This window comes from Python bivittatus, unplaced genomic scaffold, assembly GCF_059951505.1.
Source record: "Python bivittatus isolate LINGU-HERP-01145 unplaced genomic scaffold, Pbiv_v1 ctg000020_np1212, whole genome shotgun sequence".
NCBI lineage: Eukaryota > Metazoa > Chordata > Lepidosauria > Squamata > Pythonidae > Python > Python bivittatus.
In genome coordinates, this window is record NW_028277030.1 from 32,124,108 (window position 1) to 32,147,938 (window position 23,831).

The 23,831-nt window shown below is 39.3% G+C and overlaps 1 protein-coding gene across 1 annotated transcript; it reads left to right on the top strand.

The window, feature by feature from the left end:
• On the top strand, positions 1 to 23,387 carry FAM110C (family with sequence similarity 110 member C). Its single transcript, XM_007436687.4, has 2 exons — positions 1 to 1,388; positions 16,892 to 23,387. The coding sequence occupies exon 1, from the start codon at positions 275 to 277 to the stop codon at positions 1,358 to 1,360; it is 1,086 nt and encodes a 361-aa protein (XP_007436749.2). The 5' UTR covers positions 1 to 274; the 3' UTR covers positions 1,361 to 1,388; positions 16,892 to 23,387.
• The last annotated feature ends 444 nt before the right edge of the window (positions 23,388 to 23,831 follow it).

Genomic DNA, 23,831 nt, shown 5'->3' on the forward strand with positions numbered 1-23,831 from the left:
TGTGTGCATGTATGTGTGCAGTTAGAGTGTCTGCAGCAGGCACAGACAGTTGGGCTTGGCTGGAGCAGAGGTGTTTTGCTTTGTTCAGAAATCAATGAAAAGAAGATAGCAACGGGGCTGGCTGTTTCTGAGAGGTCCCCCGGACTGCTTATCCCAGAAGAATCAGAGCGGAAGGGAGGAGGAGGAAGAGGAGGAGGAGGAGGAGAAAAGGAGGCTTTGAAATTTGCTTTCTTGTTCCTGGAGTGCAAATAAGCTTGGGACACCGGAGCCTGCTATGCCAACTGAACTCTCCCACATGGTGAGAATGCATGCCATCTCTGACTGCTCCTCCTCGTTGACAGCACGGCTTCTCCACAAGGGTCCAGAGTACCTTCGCAAGCAGATGGAGGCAGGCAACCCTAGTAGGAAGAGTGCGGTGGAAAGGTTGGCAGCAGATAAGGCCAAGTACGTGAAAAGCCAGCAAGTCATTGGCAGGAAGCAGGTACCGGCCATCACCCTCAGCTCAACTTCTGAGAGCAGCAGTGAGAGTTGCTCGGTGGAAAGCAAGCACCTGGAGCACTTGGGTGAGGAGAAAGACACCACAGCCAAAGTTCCCAGGGCCACAGAGCTCAGCCTGGCAGCCCTGCCAGGTGGTCCTCCCATTGTGAGGCGCAACAGTGCTAAAAGGCAGATCAGGCCAGATTCTTTGGTGATCTATCGTCAGAAATGTGAATTTGTCAGAGGTCAAAGCCAGGAGAATACTCGTGGGAATTTGGTCCGGAGGTTGTTCCAGGGGTCCTTCAAGGAAAAGCAACTAGTTTCTGAGGTGTCCAAAGTTGTTCTCAAGGCAGAAACAATTCCTGAAGTGGAAGGGACTGTCTTGAGCAAAGACACAAGCCGTGGCTATGTTCTAGAAGGACAGAATCCATCCACAAAGGCAAACCCAGTGCCCATTCTAGCCAGCAGATGCAAAAATGCCCTAAATGTGACTTCTGCACCTTATGATGTAAAGGAGATGAGACGGAAAGGTCTTCAAAGATCCCAATCAGATATCAGTTCCCGATATTCAAAATCTTTCTCTGAATTTGACTCTTTTTTTAAGAACTGTGGCCTTGAACCTGAAGTAATAGAAGATCTAGGCCAAGAGAATTTTTCTGTGGCTTCAGACAACTTCTCATTCCATATCCACAGCATCAGCGGGGCGACATCTGAAAGTGATTTCACGAGGCACAGTGGTGAAGATGGACTCCTGGAAGAAGAGCTCACAGAACAGGCGCCTAGTGGCACCTCTGTGATTGAACGCAATGCTCGGATTATCAAGTGGCTGTACATGTGCAAGAAAGCCAGAGAGGCAAATATGATGATGCAGGACTTTGCATAAAGACTGCTCACTTCATAGAGACACCCAGGTCAGTGTAACACTAATGCATGTGCAAAGTGTAACCGCACACGTTTGATGTTATCATGCATAGCTATGAATATATAGAATAAGGTTCTCTCCTCTTTACCTCTCCAGCACCCTAGGATAAGGGTTGGGGAAACATGCAATTTGTCTTTAATATGTAAAGAATGGTGGGCATAACATATGGTGCCAGTTCTTCTAATTGTTGCATTTGGGCCTTCCATAATTTTATAATGCTAAAGGTCTCCAGAAAGTTACATCTGGTTGTTGTTTCTTATTATGAAGGATCCCACTGTTTGAGCTGACCTTTAGAAAGTCATGGACTTTGCTAAGGAGAAGTGAGAACCACCAAAGAAAGTTAAAGCCAATATTTACACATCACGTCTGCCCTCTGATTGGCAAATAGCTTATTTACAGCAGGTTGGGCTATGTTAACAAAAAGCCTAGCTATTTGCTCAAGCCTTAATGTTATCTAATTAAGCTCAACTGGCACAAACTTTGATCCTTTGTAGCATGGGAGCTGTCAGCTTTGTCATCCCTCTACTTTCCTTTTTCTAATCTGTCCCCCTTTAAGCTATGGTGAAGGAATTTGTGGGCCTCTCTTTTTTCTTCCCCACTTCATTTCATTCAATATAATGAGTGATAAGCCTTCCTCTCGCGTCACAACATAACAGGCTGTGCAGCTATTTCCTGGCATTTCTCATTTTCCAATCTGTTGAGGAGTGGGATATCTCTTGCTGCTTCACTGCATTTATCGTTTTACACCTCAATGGGCTGGTTGGACAACACAGCTGAACCTGCGCGGAAAAGAGGTCTTGAACATTGGGGCAGCAAACGTGCTTCAGGGTTGTTGCTTCAGCTTGTGCCCCAATAAATCTGGAAGGAATGGTTCCCAATCAGATAGGGAATGGATGGCACGATACAGTGCAGTCCTGGGCACCCTTTTCTGGGAAATAGGATACAGCCATTCAGTGGGATTTACTTCTAAGCAAATTTAGTTAGCATTGGGACTTTGCAATGGCTTTGTAACTGGACATTTTAACAAGAACACTTTCTGAAAAGTTGGGTAGGATTTAGAAGGTCCATTCACAAACTTGGATCTTTGCTTATACTGATTACATAAGACAAGTTAGGGAAAGCTGGTTTCTTCCAGATAAACTTCACCAACAAGCCAACAGTTGGGGATTATGGGAGTTGGAGTCCAAAACTTCTAGAAAATATTAGGTTGCCTACCTGTGACAAGGAGGTTAAATCACAGAATCCTCTTCTACAACTGAGCACTATGGATTTTTGTTTGTTCGTTTGTCAGCTGCTTGTATAGCCCTGATTTCTGTAGGGAAACATTGCTGTCACCCAAACTATCTATCTATCTATCTATCTATCTATCTATCTATCTATCTATCTATCTATCTATCTATGAATGATTCCAATGATCACAGTATTTTGAAAATTATGGAGAATTACAGAAATTACTTGACAACTTTATGCATACTTGGCAGTTTTCCTATCATTCACTACTCAGAATTTAACAGTTGGTACATCAAGGCAAAGAATCAAGCTGTTTCAGTCAGTTGCTACAAGTCAATGATTACACATAAGTATTGGATAGAATTCATTGTACAGTTGAAATAAATGGAAATTAAGAATTCATAGTGGCAGGTTTACACCCTTTGGCTCCATGGAGGAATTCTGGTGTGCTATTGTACATGAGACAATTTTCATGGGCTGTGACTGTCCTACTCTTCAACAACTAGGGATGTGCTGGTGTTTGCATAACTGGTATTTACTGGAAACACAGAGCGCTGACTGGCTGCCCCAAATGGCAGTCACCAAAAGTTGATACTCCCCACTTCAGCAGCTATGTTTCAGGTTAAGCATACTGAGATTAAATAAATTAGTTTACCAAATAAACTTGCAAAGTAAGAGACATCAGTAAGCACCATTTGGCTGAGAGAGACCAAACAGTTGATGCACCCTTCAGCAAAAGCTAATCTAGCCAGAATAATCTGTTCAAATGCTGGGCATATCATAAAATACAATAAAAGCAAAAATAATAGATTTGTGTAAAATAGGTGAGATAAGTGTACTGTACATTGTAAGCAACCAAATCCTACATAAATCTTTGGAAGGGCAACTGTCTTTATCAGGGTCACTGCAAGATATCATGCTACCCAAAGCAAATCTCAGATGGTGTTTCCACTGAAAATTGACCAGGTGATGTTGGCATGAGACAGAAATGCCTGGTAGAAAAAACACAGCAATAAGTAAATAAATAATGAATAGTGTGCTGCCCTGTTTGAGGAGGTTACCTCACTCTGCCTAATGATAGGATAGGCACTGTCTAGAGCCATCTTAGCTTGAGATTTGAGCACTAAGGAATTTACATTTGGCTAAGATATGACAGTGTTTGTTCATGAAGAAATGACTCCATAGCTTAAGAGAGGAGTCCTGGCTGTGTCACCTGAAGGGGTAATTGTTTAAAAAAGAGAGAGAGAGAGAGAGAGAAATTTGATAACATCTAAATAGAAAACTGAGCTCTTAACTATTCATTAGGACTTTTTTCTTAAGTTGGTAGAAGGAAAATGACTGAGATTTGATTTCCTTGATTTTTTAAAAGCCTGACAACATAAATCTCTTTATCTTTCATCACAGGAAATTAATGACTCACAGTTGTTACTACCACTTACGTTTCCATTTTTCTCTCAGAAAAGAATAAGCCCACACTAACTCAACTTACATGTATATGGTGATTGTCTCAAGGAGACAGCCAAAAAAAGACCAAAACTGCTCGCTAGTACCATCTACACTAGGTTGTAGGCAATGCAGAGCCTCCAGATGTTCATCCCCCTTCCCATTATTCTTACCAGCATGACCAGTGCTAAGAGATTATGGAAATTCCTTCAATCCAATAATATCAGAAGTTAATATATTGCCCTCTCTTGTCCAAAACAGTTCTGATGTCCTCTGATTGCTAATATCACAAAGATGATTATTTCCCTGGGCTTCTTTCTTTCTATCTTAAAATTCTAATTAAAGTGAAGGGGATCCAAGATAGACTGGGAGTTTAGCTGCAGTGAAGTAGAGCACTCTGGCTGTTACAAGTTCTCATCTAATTCAACCACATTATTCATATATCTGCAGTTCATGCTGCCAAAATGTGACCCTTTGGCAATGTAAGCTGAAGGCCCAAGGTGCTCAGTCCACATTGGAATGGTGGTGGGGGGGGGAAGATTCCCTTACATGTCTTCCAACATGAGGGTTCCCATTTGGATCAAACCCTTGCTTTTGAGTCAACCAAGGATGTAGCTGTTAGTGATATCTTCAGAACAATATGCAATTTGGCCCATTTCTGATACAGAGGATATGAACATTTGCAAAGTTTACATGCAGTAGTAGGCTAAGATTTGGAGGACTCATGCTCAAATCCTCATTCAGCCATGAAGTTCATTGGTGACCAGTTACCATCTAACAAGGCTGTTGTGGATTTAAAAAGGAGGAAGGAGTAACCCCATATATACCATCTTACACCCCTAGCAGGAAAGATGCGGTATAAATCTACTAAATAAATTCCTCAAATAGGTTGGCTAATTGCAAAACACTAATAAAGTTGGTGAGAATTATCTGATGTAATCACTTATTATTGACAAAGAACAAACCAGGATGAGGAATGAGATCATGTTTAAATCCAAAATTCTAGCACAGGGACAGGAGGTGTTTTTAGCCTGTGGCTAGCCTTCTGCTAGAACAGGTGTATCCACCACGAACAGAAATTAAAGTCAAAACTAAAAGAATGGGCTCATCCCACATCTCTCATATAAATACACAAATATTCCTACGCACACTATACACATTGGAAAGCTTTTTTGGGGAACAACTTTGGAAAGAGTTCATGGCATATGGGGAGAAAAAGGTCTAGAACAGTGTTTTTCAAACTTGGCAACTTTAAGAAGTATGGATTTCAACTCCCAAAATTCCCAGCCAGTATGGAGTTGAAGTCCACATATCTTAAAGTTGTCAAGTTTGAAAAACACTGGTCTAGAAGAAATAATACAGATAAACTGTAATGCGTTTATTTGTAAGAAAACACTATTGAACTCAAAAAGATTGGCTTCCAAGTTCTTTTTACTCATCTTTCCATTCAAACACACAGTTTCAGGAATGGTGCTACCAAGCAAAAGGATATTAAAAACTAATATAATCTGAGAAAGTATATCCCTCAACAGGGGACTCTTGAGTGTCCTATATGTTTCAGAAATGGCATAACCTTTTGTTATGAGTTTTTAAACTCTGTCCTGCCATACCTAGGTTCAGACCTCATGTTAAACTGTGGTTTGTTTAAAAAGCCAGTCATCTGGTATATTTATAAGCAACTACGGGTAGTCCTCAGGTTACAATGGCAATTGGGACTGGAATTTCTGTCGCTAAGCGACATAGTCATAAAGTACGACATCACATGACTGCGTTGCTTAGTGACAGCAATTCCAGCAGTCCTAGTTGCCACCATTAAGTGAGGACCACATGGGTCGTTAAGCAAGGACCTCACATGACCGTGACTTCCAACTTCCTGCCTTTTCCCCATTGACTTTGCTCATGGAAAGCTGGCCGGGAATGTTGGAAATCGCCATCACGTGACCACAGTTCACTGCAATGTCATAATTGCAAGCTGGGCACCAAGCCCCTGGATCGCAATCACATGACTGCAGGGACACTGCAACAGCTGGACCCATCATAAATACCATTTGTTCAGCACTGTTGTAACTTTGAAGAGTCACTGAATGAATGGTCGTAGCCTGAGGACTACCTGTAGTCATAAACCATGACTTCCACATAACCATTTATTTATTAAATGTACAGACTGCTGCATTTCAGCAAAACACAATGACATCAACTAAAACATCCACAGTACAAATGAATAAATATCACAATAATAGCAACATTTGGTGACATCTCAGCTTACTGCAAAAGCCTTCCAGAATTAATCTATTTTAACTAAATTCTGGAAGACTAATGCTGTTGAAGCCAGCCTTGCTTCCAAAGAGAAGCTGTCACCATACCTGAGAAACAGTGCTTCCCAGCCTTAGCTGCCGTCATTTCCTGAACACGAGGGACTACAAGCAGTTTCTCTCATGATAGGAATTGTGGATGAGTCAACTCTTGGTGAAGAAGGCAGGCCTGAGGGTACCTAGATTCCAAGCCATAAAGAATTGTATAGCTTTAAATCTGCACTTTCAATTGTGCCCAGAAGTCTATTGACAGCCAATTCAAAGCCTGCAAGATCCAACACATTGTGAACCAACTTCAATCTTAGGGCAGAAGTGGTCCCATGTACAGAGCATAGAGTAGTCCATGGCTGAGTTTATACAGCATGCATACACAAAATAAGGAATTCCTCTTATGATTTAATCCAATGTATAAATGAATCAGAGAATTAAAACATCCTAGGCAAACATTATTTTTTGGAAAGTGTTAAATGCAACTCTCAAGAATTCATAGCCAGCATTGGAGTTGTAACCCAACTAACCTGAATCTACCAAGTGGGGCTTTAAAAAGTGAAAGAGACATTGGAGAAACTAACATGCTTCTCTAGGATGAGATTATTGGATGTCACAGTAAGGTCTCAATAAATTACAGTGAGGGTTTTTTTTTTAAATTCAGCTGGTGTAGCTAGACTTGTTTAAATGAAGGTGGGCTCCAGTTTGACAGCAACATGTCTCCAAATGACCCTGAAGAGAAGAGTGTTCCTTACTTGGAAATCTGCAGGGCAGAATTTAGAATTTACTAGGAAAAAACATGATGAAAGAAATCCATCCATAACAAAGGCCTGACTGATGGCTGCTTCTTTAACTTATGCTTGGAAATATATAAATGAGTTAGGAGGCAAAGCTGTGTGAGTAGCAACCTTTGCAAAACCCAGATCTGATACATTGGGGAAAGACCACCAACAGATGAGAGAAAGGATCACAAGATAAGTGGGCCTGTTCAGATCCTAGTTTCGGAAAGAAACCCCCATCCCATCCTTTAAATTGACGCTAGCAGTGAAGGAAGCCTAGCTGCAGCAAGATGGATCCCAAGACAGAAAGCAACAAAGGAGTTCAGTCTGTGGGACCAGGATAATAGGATTAGGAGGAGAGCTGGTTTCACAGGCTTGACCTTGAAAACTTGCTAAACCCTTTAGTGGAAGGCAGGTGCTCTGGTGCCTGGGGTGTTTACTGCTTAATCCAGAACAACATCAAAAGCCATCTAGGGAGTGTGGCAAAGGAGTGCTGAAGACTGAGGCATCATTCACATGACTTTTCTCCTCAGGGAACTTTTTATTTGTCCCCATCTCCCTTTGCAGAGATCTATCTACCTACCTACCTACCTACCAAAAGCGGCCTTCTCCAATGTGAAATTTTCCTCATCTACTGATACTGTAACTCTCAGAATTTTCAGCCAGCATGAACACATTGCGAAGGGTGCCAGGTTAAAGAAATTGAGTAAAACTTTGCTTGGTTTTGGCAAAAAAGTTGAGGCTTCTGCATCTATCTGATTCTGAGCTTTTCTGAAATATTTGAAATGGCAAAGCATTTGTCACCAACCCATGCCTTGACCTCTCATAGGTCTCTGGTTGAGGGTAGCAGCTTGGGAAAGATGTAGAGAGAGTAAAATGGTGGTGATGGGAGGGAATGTTAAGAATCTGTCCTCTACAGTTGGTATAAGCTGCAGTAACAGATTTGAGGCTGGAAATACCATTTTTGCTAATAAATATTAGCAAAATATCTCAGAAGCCTCCTGCAGGTTACGGAATTCTGCTTAGCTTGCAAGCACTTAAAAGACTCTGAAGGCAGACCACAGTGAAAAGATTTATGCATTGCAGTAATCCATTGTTGACTTAACCATGGTTTGTTAATTAAGGTGCAATTGGCTGAGCTCCCATAATATGCTAAGATGTTCACCACATTTTTCAATCCATAATGGTTAAGTCACACCGCACACTCTGCCAAAACCAAACAAACCACATTTTGGCTGAGCATAATGTGTGAATCCAGTCTGTAAAGAAATGAGAGCCAGCACTAGCAGCAGAACAGCTCAAAATAGCAATGTCTTGAAAATGTTGGTAGCTAATTTCGCTTTGTCCTTGAAACTATGTTAAGAGATATTTCTGATCTTTGTTAATTCAGAGCACCTCTTGTTAAGGCTAACGCACACGATTTTTGCAGTGAAGAACTCCAATGCAGTGCAGATACAAATCCTTGACTACAAATTTCCCAGTTATAATATAATTCATCAGTATGGTATTTACACAGTTCATTAGTCAGAGGATGAGCTGTAAGAAGGCAATTGAATTGTACATCTGCAATTCTGTAATCCAGGCCTAGTTCTGTAATGCTAGGAGCTTCCTGCTACGAAACAATCATCCTTGATTTCCTCCAAACATTGGCTCCTTTCCAAAGAGTAAACAGAGTTGCCTATACCTGTTAACAGTTTTCTCAGTCACTTCAGTTTTAAAGAAACATAACCAACAGATCAGGTTATCACTGTAGTTAGAGAATGAATGCAGATTAAAGCATCATACTGGAGAGTAGACTACTTTTAACCTAGTTAGCGAGGTCTTTGTATAAATGGCCTCCTTCTAGATAGATGAGATGCACGTGCCTGAGTTATTCCAAGAGGGTTTCTGTACATGCTTAAGGTTTTGACATGCTCATTCCCTGTGAGTTTTTGCAAATTTTATTTCTCTCTGTGTGGCTTGCATAATCCTGTATCATTAATTTAAACTTTCCACAGTAATTGTTTAAACTAACAAAGTATTTTTTCATGCTGTTAAATGCTATGATAAATCATGCTTGCAATTTTTAGGTAGGACAGTGGTGGAGATGTGGTTCCCTCTACATATGGTTAGAGCCCATCTTCCCCCTGAGCCAGTAAATCATCAAGTGTGATTTGGGGGGGGGGGTAGAAACCAACAAAATCTGGGGGATGACAAGTTCCCACCCCAAGATAATGGTAGTAAGAAAAAGTTCCTATAGAGTCATGCTGAGCCAAAATGCAGTTAAACCTATCATGCCCACAGATAAAGCATAGTTCCAATAGAAGCGAATATGCGTAGCTCAGGGTTGAACTGTGGAGTCCTTGGGGTTCTCTGAGCTTGGTTGTTTTCTTGCAAATGTTTCATTACCTGGCTAGGTAACAAAGCCTGGCACTGAAGATGTTACGTAGCCGGGTAATGAAATGTTTGCAAGAAAACAACCAAGCTCAGAGAACCCCAAGGGCTCCAAAGCATAGTTTGTACAGATAATCTACTGTATATGCCCACTTGCCCCTAATTTTGGTCCAAAAAATTCTGCTAACATCTTTTTTCTGCCTTGGTCCCCTAATGAAATTTCATCTCATTCCAGCCCACAAGCTTGGGGAGGAGAAACTCAGCCAGTCACTTTGTTCATCATGAGTGGCACACTCATAATCAGGATATTCATGTCAGCCCTACAAGGTAGACCAGATCAGGAAACTGACTCCACAGGAAGTGGAGAAGTATCATCTGCATGCTTTTTCCCATACGATATCCCTCAGAGCGGTGTTTCTCAACCTTGGCCATTTTAAGATGTGTGGACCAATTCCTAGAATTCCCCAGCCAGCATGCTGGCTGGGAAATTCTGTGAGTTGAAGTTCACACATCTGAAAACGGCCAAGGTTGAGAAACATTGCCTCAGAGAATCAGAGGGGAGCCAGAATTTTTTTCTAGTACTTTCCTGCCTCCCTGGGTTCAACGCCTGCTTTAGTACTTGTTGCTGTCCTGTTGGATTCTGGATGCCTTCTCCAAGGTCACCCCCATGGCTCTCTACAATTCCTCAAAGCATTGGAACACAGGCCATAGAAGGAGTGGGACTGGCAATAGGAGAAAAATTCACACCAGTATGTTTTTTTGCCAGATCAAGAATGGGAGGATAACCCTTTAACTCAGCAATGAGGAAAGGCCCAGAAGATGACTATAGTGAGCCACGGCTCAGTCCCAATCTCTTATTTACACAATCTCTCATTAACATCACAACAGTGTTATACTTCCATCAACCAACTGACTTTTGAGTTGCACCACAAATACTGTTTATCAAATAGTGAGTTACATTTTGAAAGCCAATGGTTTCTATTGATTTGTCAAGCAATGAGGAAAATACTATCATTGTCCTGTTTCCCTTGTTTTTTGATACGTTCTTGATATGTAAATACATATATATCCATCACACTCTTCTCTTTGGGGTAAAATAAAACACAGAAAGGAAGTAAGAAATAGGGTTAAAAACATGAGATAGGAAAAAAGAAAGCATCACAAAACTTTGAGTGAACAGGCCAATGGGGGGGGGGTTGTCCATTATTCCCAATAGTCCATTAAGTTAGAGTCTACATCATCCACAGATGATATTCTGTAATGACATACCTATAACAGGACTTTCAAATTTTGAAAAATCCAAAATCTACCAAATCAAGTTTCTGCTCTATAGCTAAATCACTATACAGCATTCACTAGACATCTTTATACCTTCCTATTCTTGCAGACCATCCTTCTTTTCACCACATTCGTATGTTGCCTGTTGTTCTTGAAACTTCTGACCTTCCTTTTTTCAGGTTCTCATCAATGCCGTCTAACCATGACCTTTTGGGGCCTCCTCTTCCTCTCAGCCCATTCTTCCTTCATATATTTGCTTTATAAGTTGATTCTCGTTCACTGACTCTATATGACCAAGCCATTTCAATGAACTGCTTTCATATTGATCACTTACTTGTATTCAATTAACATTCATTCACACCTATTCATTACTGTATCTATCTTTTATTTAACCACACACATTTCATATATATCCCCATGCCCCTGAATTCGACTTGCTTTATATTTATCTTGACATACCCAATTCCTATGCAGCAAAGCATATCCTTATATCGAGCCATCTTTACTTCTTTGAACAAATATTCCTCACAACAGACCACTGATTACTACTACCTTTTAGCGACATTTGCGTATCTTGAAATTTCTCCATTTCCTCATAGTAATCATTTTATTAAAGTACACAAATTCATGTATTTGGCCTAGGTTTTTTTTTTCTATTCAAGTATAGCATGCAACCATTCATTCTATTTTCCCTATGAAATATAACCACGTTGGTCTCTGCTACATTAATTTTCAGATCCATAATCCTTGTTGCATCATACAATCTCTTTAACATTTGCTGTAAATTATTTTAGGTCTCCACCAATGATCTGGAATCATCCGCATACAAAAATGCGTGGACATTCACATCCCCAACCAACACACCTCCCTGGTGCACTTGTCCTTAAATGCGTTAACAGGCTAAGACATATCACAAATCCCGCTAAGCATTTCATTTATTCTCACACATGCTTTACTTCCAACTGCTCTTACTGCATTCAGCATCCCACCTTCAATTCCACATGCAAGCAAAATGTTCCGTAATTGAAGCCTATGCACTTCATCATAGGCTCTCTCTAAATCAACAAACAATACCAAAAAACCCCCAAAACATTCTCACATTCAGACATTTCTCATTGATATACTAAACAGCAAATATCACACTCACTAGATTTTGCTCACTGTTACTTCTTGTTCCCTTTCAATCAGGATTCTGTCAAACATCTTCCCAGAAACACTTACAAAACTAATCAATACCTCTGCAGTTTTGACATTCACTCCTGATAGATAAGAATGGCATTCTTCCAGTCCTTAGGCATGGATGCATTCTTCAGACACACATCAAACAACCATGCCATAAGCAAACCACTTTCATATATTAACATTTCTCCACGATCACCATTAACGCTGGCAGCCTTATCACTTTTTGAACTTTCTTACATTTATAACTTTTTTCATTGTTTTTTCCTATTAGATACTAACATCATTCCCATACACATTTCTAAGTCATTCCTTCAACATTCCTTCACTCTAGTTTCATCTCAAACCATTTCATCCCGTTTACTTTTAATTCCATTCCCTTTGCTGGAGGCTCCTTGTTTAGCCATTTTAGTTCTTCTTTAGCCCTTCCAAAGCATTTTTTAAAATTTCCGTCAAAATGCATTTTCCCTGCCTCTTTTAACCTCAATTGTTTCTTACTCTCTTTGATCACATTCTTTACAACTATCTTTTTTCTCTATTGATACATCCTCATTTTTTGCAGCAGTAATTCTCTCTTTCGCTCTGTTTTTTTCTCTCTCTCATCCACACCACAGCTGTTTCACCTTATCATTTCACCAAGCATCTTTATCTACCTTTCCTGTTAGCATAACTCCATGTACCTCTATGGCACTTATTCTTTTCACTCTGCTCCAAACAGCTTCTGCATCCTTTTGCTTTTCCATTAATTTTGTGCTGAAATTAATCTATGTTGTTATACCTTTTCATACTCCTGTAGTTGTTTGATTTATATGCTCATATTTTTCCTTTTCTTCCATGTCTATTTTTTCCCAAGATCCACTCTGATACTGTCCAAAAATGGCCTATCCCACATTGAGAACCTCACAATGTCCTTATTATCATTAATTCTCTCAATCTTTCATCGTAAATCATCAAATCAAACAAGTTTTTAATTTCATTCTTTTTCTATATACTTGAATAATCTTACACTTGAACCAAGTATTTGAGACAAATATTTTTCTGAGCAGATACTCACAAATCACAATTCTCATTCATTCCTGGGTTTCTGAATGGACCAATTGCTTTTTCTTTCCTCTCTTATCTCCGTTCCACCAATCCATTCATATAAACTAGCAGTGCAAACCATCACAACACAAGCTTCATTTCTTTCATACAGTACATACATGTGATGTTGCAACCCACATTCAAAAGGGACAGAGTTGCATCATTTTCTCATTTCCTCCCCTTGGCCCTCCCCTGCAGACACCTCTGAATAGCATTCATTCATAATGTTGCATAGTTTTCCCAAAACCGCTCCCTGTTTCTTCCAGTGTCCCCATTCTCTGCAGGATAATATATGATTGTCGCCAACCTATGGATTCCTATTTTCATAAACATTCACAGCGCTCTAGAAGATATCAATTCATACTACTTTTTGTCCACTTTATTCATGATTAAATCTATACCTTTACTTCCCTATATGTATTTATCAACTCCAATTACATCAGACCACCTTCATTTAGAACTATTACATTTTTCCCATTTCATAGACACACAGTGTAAAAATATATTTTTCTTTATTTCATTTCACCTGTTAATTCATGCTTTTTCCCATTGATGCTCTTATTTTTCCAATTGCAAATCTGCCATATGCTGTGGTTGTCACCTAAATCGTCCGGTAGATATTGACCTCCGTTGCCAGACTTGGCTTGGGTTGACTGAGGCATTCATACAACTAGATAGAGGAGGAGGTTACCAGCTTTAGCCATACCCAAGGAACATGCAGTACCTAATGGTAAGGACAGCTCTGGTCAGTTTTGGCACATTTTGGCCAATATACCATAAGCACAACCAAAGCCTAGCTTTATCTCAAGCATGCTTACTAATGCTTCTCAGGTTACGTTTATCCTGCACTAAGCCATAATGCGCTGTTTGCTTTTGACTTAGTTTGATATATAGGGCTACCAAATTTGGCCTGCAGAAATCCAGACAACAGAAGACTATTTTGTAGCCCACATCTGTAGCCTTAGCAAAGTATGTACCCACCAATAATGGTTTAATATTATTTACAAGCCTATACTATATGTCTTGCCCAATAAATGTGCTAAATTAAATCATCACTTAGCATAGAATGTGACCACCCATTATGATTTAGTGTTATGTGGAAGCTATTTTGGCTTGTTCAACAAACTATGGTAAAATAATCCGTGACATAGTATATGCATCCACTGATTAGTAGCATAACAAACCTTCCTTTCTTCCTTCCAGGTCCATCCAATGCCAAGATTGTGGACATTGGCTGAATCTGTGCTCAGAAAGCAGTGTTTCTCAACCATGGCAACTTGAAAATGTGTGGACTTTGACTCTCAGAATTCCACAGCCAGCTGGCTGGAGAATTCTGAGAGTCAAAGTCCATACATCTTCAGGTTACCAAGATTAAAAACACTGTCATAGAAGAACAAGGGACTTATTAGGAAGGCAAATAAGGATCAGTGCTGCAATAATTTTGCATGAACACTTCTGAAATTAGAATTATTCATGAAGCTATAAACATAGCACTGTTTAAAGTTTGTAATCAGTATAAGTATTCAGCTGGTATAGATTGTCTTCATGTGGAATACTGATAATTTAAGCCAGGAGAAGTTCCCTTGTTATACCTGCTGGAAATGGAATCTATAAATGCTGAAATCAGGCACATCTCACCCAGTAGACGCTAAGCTCCTATTTGCAAGGGAGCTATTAACTAGTAGTTAGAGCAGCTTTCTTGCCAATACCTGCTAAATTCTGTCTGGCAGCAATTACCTGCAAAGGATTAGTGAGTGCTGGCCCCTCCTACTCCAGCCTCACTTCATTCTGCTTTTTCGGCACTCCACTTCAGCTGGTTCTTGCATTGTGGCCTAAACATTTTCCTTCAAAAACTGAAGGGACAAAGGAGACAATCACACTGAGAACAAAAGGCAAACTGTTCTATATATTCTTCTGGCTTTGATGTGTAAAAGTTTGTAGGTTTATGATGTGGAAGGCAGTGGTTTGTATAGTTACCTAGCATTGCCTGAAGATGAGCCAAGTTGAGTGCTCCCCCTTTGAAGAACAAAAGTGGGAAGCTCTTCGGCATGATTTTGTCTCTGGGCAGATATTCTCCTAGATGCTAAAGTTCCCTGGGAGGACAGCTTCTTCTCGAATGTTGCACCTTTAATGGATCAGAGCTTGCTTAGTCATGAACCTTTTATATTTACTGCTTAATTTTTTTCTGGGGCTCTCTTATGAGTTGGAGCATGAATAAATCAAAAGATCCTGGCAAAACTGTAAATCTGTGTAGTTCAAGGAATCTTAATTAAAGAGGTTCACATCAATTAAGCATTTAGGTTTTGTTTCAATTTTAAAGAAAGAAGTTACATTTTATAAGAAAAGGTTGGCCATAAAGATAAATGAAAGGCTTTCTCCCACATTTTCTATTCTATTGGTTTCCATAGCATTATCTTATGTGTTTGTTTGTGTATTTATTTACTTGTTAGATTTATTGCCTTCAGGAGCTCTAGGCAGCCTGAATAGCATTTCTTCCTTCCCTTCTTCCTCAGGGCCACAACTCTGTGAGGCAGACTGGGCTGAGCGTCTGCCTAAAGTTATTCAGTGAACTTCCATGACTGAGGGTGGACCAGAACCTGGGTCTTTCTGGTGCCAGTCCACCACCTTCACACTGGATCTTGGGTTATGCTAATGAAGAGAGCAACTGGGGGGTATTTGGCAAATCTGGGAAATGTTTATTTTTCCAGCAACTCAAAAGTGTGAATTTGGTTGCTGTGATAAAAATGTAATGAAAATAGGACTTTCCTGATAGTACTTGGTACATGTGATTCTGACAGTAAGTTGGGTGGATCTTGAGCTCTTCTAACCTGATTTGCACAATGCCCAAGAACAATGTCTTTATAGGGTTTATTTGCTCCTTATTAGTTTTCAAGGCAAAAATATTTATAGACTTTTCATAAAAGTGCATTCCTTGCATGTACATGACATTGGAGTTGCAGTTATATGTCCTTTTTTTGATCATGTCATTGACTGAAATAAAGTGAATTGATCTGATTATTATTAGGGCAGAAAGTATAAGCAGTATAACAAATGTATACTGTTCAAAGTAAGAACTGTGTGAATAGTATAAAATACAATTGTTTTGATACAGTACAAACCTCAGCTGTTACCATTTTATGGCAGCGATCAATAGGTAGGAAGAGAGTGGTGTGGGTGGAAGAATTGGGTGTGGATTTCTTCCTGCTTTCATTTCAAAAGCATAATCGTGTGCCCCTTGCCTGATGAAGTGAGGAGCAGTGGAGATAACGGAGTGGCTTTTTTTGTGGCTGCTGCTATGTTCAAAGGCCAGAAGAAAAAGTTTAGCATTGACTAATCCTTCTATTCAGGTGTGATGACACATGGAGCATGGATGAAATAAGTCAATCATCACCGTGGATTCAAATTGCGTCTAAAGCACTTCTCTTTAGCTATAATTTAACTCATGGTCCAAGTTCTCCCAATGTTATGCTCACCAAGCCATAGCTTAGGGTGTTGTGAAAATCAGGTTAAAGAAACAACTTGGCTGTAATGTGCAGTAGGGAAAGAAGACCAGTTTGTATTGGATCTGAAGGCTCTTGAGATGTGAACACAGCATGGACTAGTGAAGTGGGAAAAGCTTACCTCCTAAAGTAACATTCTCCACACTTCTTCTGGTTTGCAGTCAAATTAATGAGACCCCTAAATTACCTTGGTTTGTTATAAATGCAATGATCATGTGGAAATGAACATAAAAATGTTTCCCAGCATCCATCTGAATAAAGCACCTTAACACAATAGCAGTGTGAAGCATGCAGGCGTTTCAATAAAACTTCTTTCTTTTTTCTTAGAATGGAAGCATTTGATGAAGACTGAACTCAATAGAGAATGGATTTACAGCAACCATTTCTGTCTCACTTCTTCACCCAAGGAGCAGGAGAATCCTTGTTGCTTCTTTAAATGCTGAATTGAAACCTGAAGCTCAGTCTCAAGAAATAGAAGTCGATGCTCCTTATTGTCGTTATGAACAAGCAGAAAGCAAGAGTCACCTTGATTCATACACAGACCTCTTCTAATGTACATTTTAATAGCAAAGCAGAAACCTATAGTTAATTGTCTCTGAGAGATAATTTCATTGTTTGCAACAATTCCTGAAAAAAGCATAATTTCTGCATAAGAAAACTACGTGCACAGTGTGAAGGGAGAGAAAGGTACATGTCCACTTTCTGGCTTGTACTTATAACAGGATACTACATCTGATGGATATGTGGGACAAGTTAAATGTTTGGAAATAATTCTCTCCAAGATTCTGGTCTAAACTGCTCAGTTGATGTTTACAGTGGAATAGATAGGGTTTTCTCTAAATATAGAAAGCTGCCTTTCAATGAGGCAGACGATCGATTGATCAATCCATCTCAGTAGCAACTGAGATGACACATCACAGGAAGCCATAATATAGTGGTTTTGTCTGGGTTGAAGATGTTGTGCAAACTCAGACCTCTGGGTTTATGGAGCTTAGTGCAATGTGTGAACTGCAAGGGCTTATTTAAGAAACCGTGATTTAAGCATGAGGCATGAACCCTGCCAGTACTGCCTTCGGCAACTTACACCCACTCTAGGATTTCAGAGAAGAGACTTTGTGGCACTGTCATGGGCCTACAACCCAATTGTTTGACCCACAGCTCTTCCTTCCTTCCACTACTTCTTCATAGTCCTAAAAAGCCATCCCTGAAAGCTGCAGGATTATCTCAGATTAGAAAAAATGTCACCCTGGAGCTGCATCCAAATAAACCAACTGGCAATCCAACCCCAGTTCTCATGCTTGCAAAGTAAGACTTTTCTCTTGCATACTAGACTCAGCTTTAATGTGCCATGGTACTAAACGGCCACTCCCAAATAATGGAATAATGCTCATTATGACAAAATGGCATTGCTTTTTTTTAATGGTACAACTAAGTTGCATGGGCAAATGCCTGGTTTAGATAAGCCTGTGGGCCTATAGCTGTCTGGGGTAGTTACAGTGTCTGTGAGAAGATGGTTTCTGACTGTGGTTTTCCAAGTCTGTTCCTTTGCCACCTGGGAACCGCTGGCTGTCATTTCTGTAAAAGCAAGCGAGTGCAAACATGTCTTTCTCTGGTATTTCAGAAAGACAGAGAATAAGGGTTCTTTTCCCCTGCATTGGCATTCATATATAGCAAAACGGGCCATGTCTGCCTGCCCGTCTATCTGTCTGTCTATCTAGGTAGATAGATAGATAGCAGAGTTTATGCTGAATAACCAAACTTCCTGCAGTCAAAATCAAAATGATTTTTTTGCCTTGGAAAATGTGGGCCCACTCTTATGATCAAAATAGAGGCTTGCCTGAACATTCCTCATTCCTCAAATGGTAGCAGTCCTTTTATCTAAGGCTGGCATGCACAGACTAGAAGTCAAACCATTTCGTGTTAATGCGAACCCATCATTCCACTGTAGTGGGAAAAGGGTTGATCTTGGTTTTTTCATTCTACAGTATGCCTGAGACTGTTTTGGGTTAGCAGTGGCCAAATACAAAAAGGGATCTCTTTTAACAGATAGTTCCCATTGCCACTCAATACATCTCGGTTTTTTCCCCCTCTGAAACCTACTAGTTGTGATAGTTTTGCACGATGGGAAACATTCTGTCCCTGGATCCCGGCTGCTGGGGACCATGGGTTGTGCTAAGCCATATTTGATTGCTTTGGATGTGCCTTCATGCCATGTGTGAATCCAGCCAATATGCTTTATAAACCATAGTTTATGGCATAGTTGCACAATGTCCACCCATCTGAGGGCTGCATTGCACTTTGGGCAGCATGTTGAGCGTAGGGCTTGGGGAGGGTGGGGTTTCAGGGTTTTTAAAGCTGAAATTGGAGAGCTGAGCATCTGCAAGGATTAGGCACTCCTTTTCTCCCTAAAACCCCCCAGACTGTAAGAGACTTCTCCATTCTGAGGGGCAGCTCTAGGTGCCATAAAGGCAATCTTGGCATACGTAGCTTATTGCTTAATGTTACAAATAAATACAGCCACTGTGGCTTATTCAAGAAACCATGGTTAAAACAAATCACAGCTTAGTGTGTGAGAAAATTAAGCCATCATGTCCTGCCTATGAGTTTCCAGAAGTGATTAGTTGATCATAGAGGAAACTGGATGCTAGCTTAGATAGGCGTTTGTTCTGATCCTACAGATGTTATTTTTAAAATGGATTATATATATTAAAAATTACTCCAAATTCCATCTGCTGCAATCCATTGCTATTTGTCCTGCTCCTTCTCTTTCTCCTTCTCCTGCCCTCCATTGCCCCAATCTGTTGGCTTGTTCTTAATGTATGTCCTTTAGGTACATATACAGATCAGCCTCCACCCCTGAATGATTGCTGATCCCAATGTGTAAGAGAGCTCTGTTTATGTAGATCGACATGCAGGGAGCAAGAATGAAATATTTCTTATTTTAATTTATTCTGGTCTTGGGAAGCTAAGCCAGCACTTGAAGTGCTAATTCATAGAGTATATTGGTATGAAAAAATATGCTTGGTAAACAATAAGTGGCTATTTTGCCTTTTAGTAAATGCGGCCTGGTTTTGCTTTGGATGTTTTGATAATATTAATGCCTCATTAAAAGAGGTGAGTGTGTGCTGTAATAGATGTATCATGAACATAACATGTCCATCGCGTCCAATCCTCTCAGATCTGCTCTTATCTACAAAATATGCCATGTAATTGTACTTTAACCTTAGTGCTGAAAAGTCGTTGTGAAACCTGTATTTTTTTTCACTGTAATGAGATTTGTTACACACAAAATGCTGCTAACTTGGAAGAAAGTTTATTACTGGTGTATATATATATATATATGTGTGTGTGTGTATGTGTGTGTATGTATATATTTAATGTAATGTGTCAAAGATGCTGATCCAAAAGGAAATCCACTGTCGTTCTTGCACTCTTTTCAGAGTAAGATAAGTTATTTATTTAATTATTGTGAAAAGCAAAGAACAGAATAATTTCCCCTTTAAACTCCACAGCCAAGGTGATACACAGTCCTCTAAAATGATGAATTAATTTGGGTGGAAACATTCTGCCCCCATGAATAAAACTAATTATTTCATTGAGGCTAGGGTTGGTCAAGAAACAAATATACCACTTACTTTTATGAATTAAAATTTATCAAATAAAATTGATATAACTGTTAACTTTATAAAATAAATCTGTTTCATTGGAAACAAACAAGCAAAAAACCCAAATCATATTTAAAACCATATTTTTTTAAAGGAAAGGACTTTTACTGTACATAATTCCTGAAATCTGGGATTCATTTTGAGACAAGAAGTCTTGTTGGTTGTTCCATATTTATTTTTCATCAGTATTTGCCTATTATATCAGCAATTCCAAGACTTGAAGGGCCAGGTTGGGGACAGATTCTCCTGGAGAAAATCTATCTATGTAGCTGCTAAGAGTAGACACCAACTTGATGGAACATTATTATCATCAATCATAGAAAATCCTGACTCAAATGAGATGCTATAGGAAAAATGCTCATAGCCTTCTTGCTTAGTTCTTTGTGCTAATGTTGTACACTGATTCCAAAATTCAAGGAGAGACATCAGGATTTTTTTTTTCAAAGAAGCATCAGAAGATATATCAATGAATTGCTCCTCCTTGGTAGTATGGAATGTATCAACTGTAATTTAGCACTGAATGGATTCACTAACTTCGTTATCATTGTACTACTACAGACAGTAAAAAACTAAGGAAATGCTACTATATGTTTCACTGCCAGAAATGCTGACACACACAGATATTTTTAAGAGAATCCAGACCTAGCTAATGGTGATCCATGTATATGGATAAGCAATAATAGTTTGTCACATGAACAAACAGGTATCAGTGGTTATACTATGCAGAAATCAGTTTGTCCATTTTGTGTTAAAAACCCCAAAGCACAAATCTATTACACTTAAAAGCAAATTATACACCTTTATAGACATTTTTGACATAACAGTGCGTCTTTATAGACAACTTTTAAAAGTTTTATAAAATAGATATGCCAGTATTAAAATAGTTAATTTCAAAATAATGTTCTACAACAATAATTTAAAGAATACAATACTTTTGAATGTTCATAGCACTCTTGTGCCTCTGCTAACCAAAGCTTAATAATATTCAATTTGTAAACTTAGCAACATTCCAAAGTTTAAGCCTGACTACCATGCCTGAGCAAAATTTTTAAAATTCTTGTGATCCTCCTCTAGTTTATTCATGGCTGCTGGAGATCATGACCCACAGTTTAAGAACCCCTGTTTTATGGAATAAAGGTAGCTTCCCATTTGGTTTTATTTCCCTGCGTAGGAAAGATATTTTGGGGTTTGTATGTTGGTATATATGTAAACATGCAAATAGAAATGATGATAAATTTTATATATATCATTTGTGAGAGGTGATTGAATTAGTTGCATTTCACTGAAGGTTTATCACATGCATCACAGCATCCATCATGAATGGAGAACCACATGTCTTTCACTCTTGACCACACTACAGTAGCTTGGGCTGCTGGAAGGTGTTGTTCAGCAATATCTGGAGAGCCACAGCCTTCCTATCTCTGATCCACCATCTTTACATAAAATGATATGTAAAGTGAACACATGGAATGGGGGTCAGGATTACACCCACTAACCATGCCCTCAGTGAGGTGCACCTGAGTATAAACATATAGTATGCACATGAAAATTCAATGCTTCCTGTGCCTTTGGGGATATTTGGAATATATTAAGAGCAGAGCCACTCTGATCTCAAACTCCAGCCCAATGGATTCCATGACATCTTTCCCCTAATGAGAAAGGTTAGGGAGGAAACAGACTTAGCAATTCTCTTGAACTCTTAGAGAAAAGGCAGAATAAAAATGCAAAATAAATGCATGCATGAATTTCCTGCAGCACATTGGCTAATATGACAACATCTCCAGACTGTTCTCTTTTTTTGAAAGTTAAACTCGGATAACCCCCAATTTACAGCAAACAGGAAAAAAAAAATCTAAGAAGGGGACCCAAGGAACTGATAGTAATAGTGATTTTGATGGAAAACTCTGGAGGAGCTCAGAGAGGATGCTGATGACAAGATGTTCAGATGTGATCCCTGGGGATGACTTAGGGAAGAGTAGAGCTAAATCAGTACTGTGATTTTTATAGTTCCTCCACAAAGACATTTATTGTTAATTGCAGGCTTCTACTGTCATTGATCTGCTTCCTCTGGCATTATCATTTGCAATAAAAGTAATCCCTCTTTGGTCAGGTAATATAGAGATGACAAATTACAGTGCAGGCTTTTTGCAAATCATTTTTCATTCATCCTGTAAAAAACTGAACAGCTCAGAGAGATGAGAAGAGCACCAAGCAGGAAGTGCTCATTTAAATATAAAAAGGGAATTCTTGGCTGGGTTTACCAAGGTTTTCTTTAATGCAGTTTTTGCTGCAGACCCAGTCCTTGATTCAGGCCAGGGTTACACATTGTTAGTTCACTCTAGGATTTTTCCTAGCTCACCAAGATAAGGGCCAGCCCTGTGGCTGCACGGAACCAAAGGACAGAGCTCCAAAATAAAATCCACATCTTCTTCATTTGATTTGAATCCAAATTTTTCTACAAGTCCTAGGCCTCTGAACTCAACCCTTAGGATGTAAGTCTTTATAAATGCTATGCAATTCAAAAATTAAAGTATCAGATTTATCCCAAACTTTGCTTGAATGGAATAGAGGTGTTTAGAGTAGATCAACTATTGTTATATGGAGATATTTTCATCATTGTGAAAAAGTAAAATTGTATACAAGAGTAGGTGCCAAACCCTGTTCTTTTCTAGACATGGATGTTTGCAATAGTGGTATGGTGTACAGATGATGACTTATACAGTATAATGTAAACATTAATTATACAAATGGCATTTATAAGCCCTATATGAAGATGGATACATTTTTTCTCACCAAATTCACCCACCAAAAAGAGGAATAAATTATATTTTGTGGGCAATTATTAAGCTGGGATTTTTTTGTACAAATTTCTCTGGGAAGAAAAATGGATCATATCCTGGTTAGAAGTATGTTCATATGGTTCTTTATTAATGTTTTTAAAAACCTGCATATTTAATTTGTGTGGGTATGAGTATCTATGTACATAAAATTAAAATATACATGCCGTGAAGAATGTGCTCTTTCCTATAACCTTTGTGCCTTTTGAACTGCTATTTATTCATCTACACATGTGTAAAACACATGTCCACAGATGAGATTTTCTTGGACAGAGTGGATAGACTCCTCATTCTTGAAGCATGTTTCTAGTTGGTTGATGGGTGGATAGTTTTGAGTATGTAATATCCCACTCTTTGGTCCAAGAAGAAGGCTTTTTACCTGCTAGGTAAATGAATAAGTGTATTAATTGTCAGAATAATCATATATTATCTGCTCAGGTGGGTACAGTCAAGATGACCATTTTGGATGCTGATACCCAACAGAGTGCTAAAGTCAGGGTTTCCTCAAAGTTCTTATATATGTGTGATTTTGTGTGATTTTGCTTTTGCATTCCCTGTCCCAGAATAAAATCCCAAATTCTGGTTTCTCTAGCTGTTCTAAATAATTTCTCTGATTTCATTTATTAGGCAGAGGCCTTCTGCCTAATAAAGATTCAGTCCTATACCCATTTACCTGGGCACACAAACTGGCTTCATTGTGGAGGCAGAATAGGGATCAGCAATAATGGCAGCACAGTTTATGCAAGCGTGCTTTTCTGCGGGCTT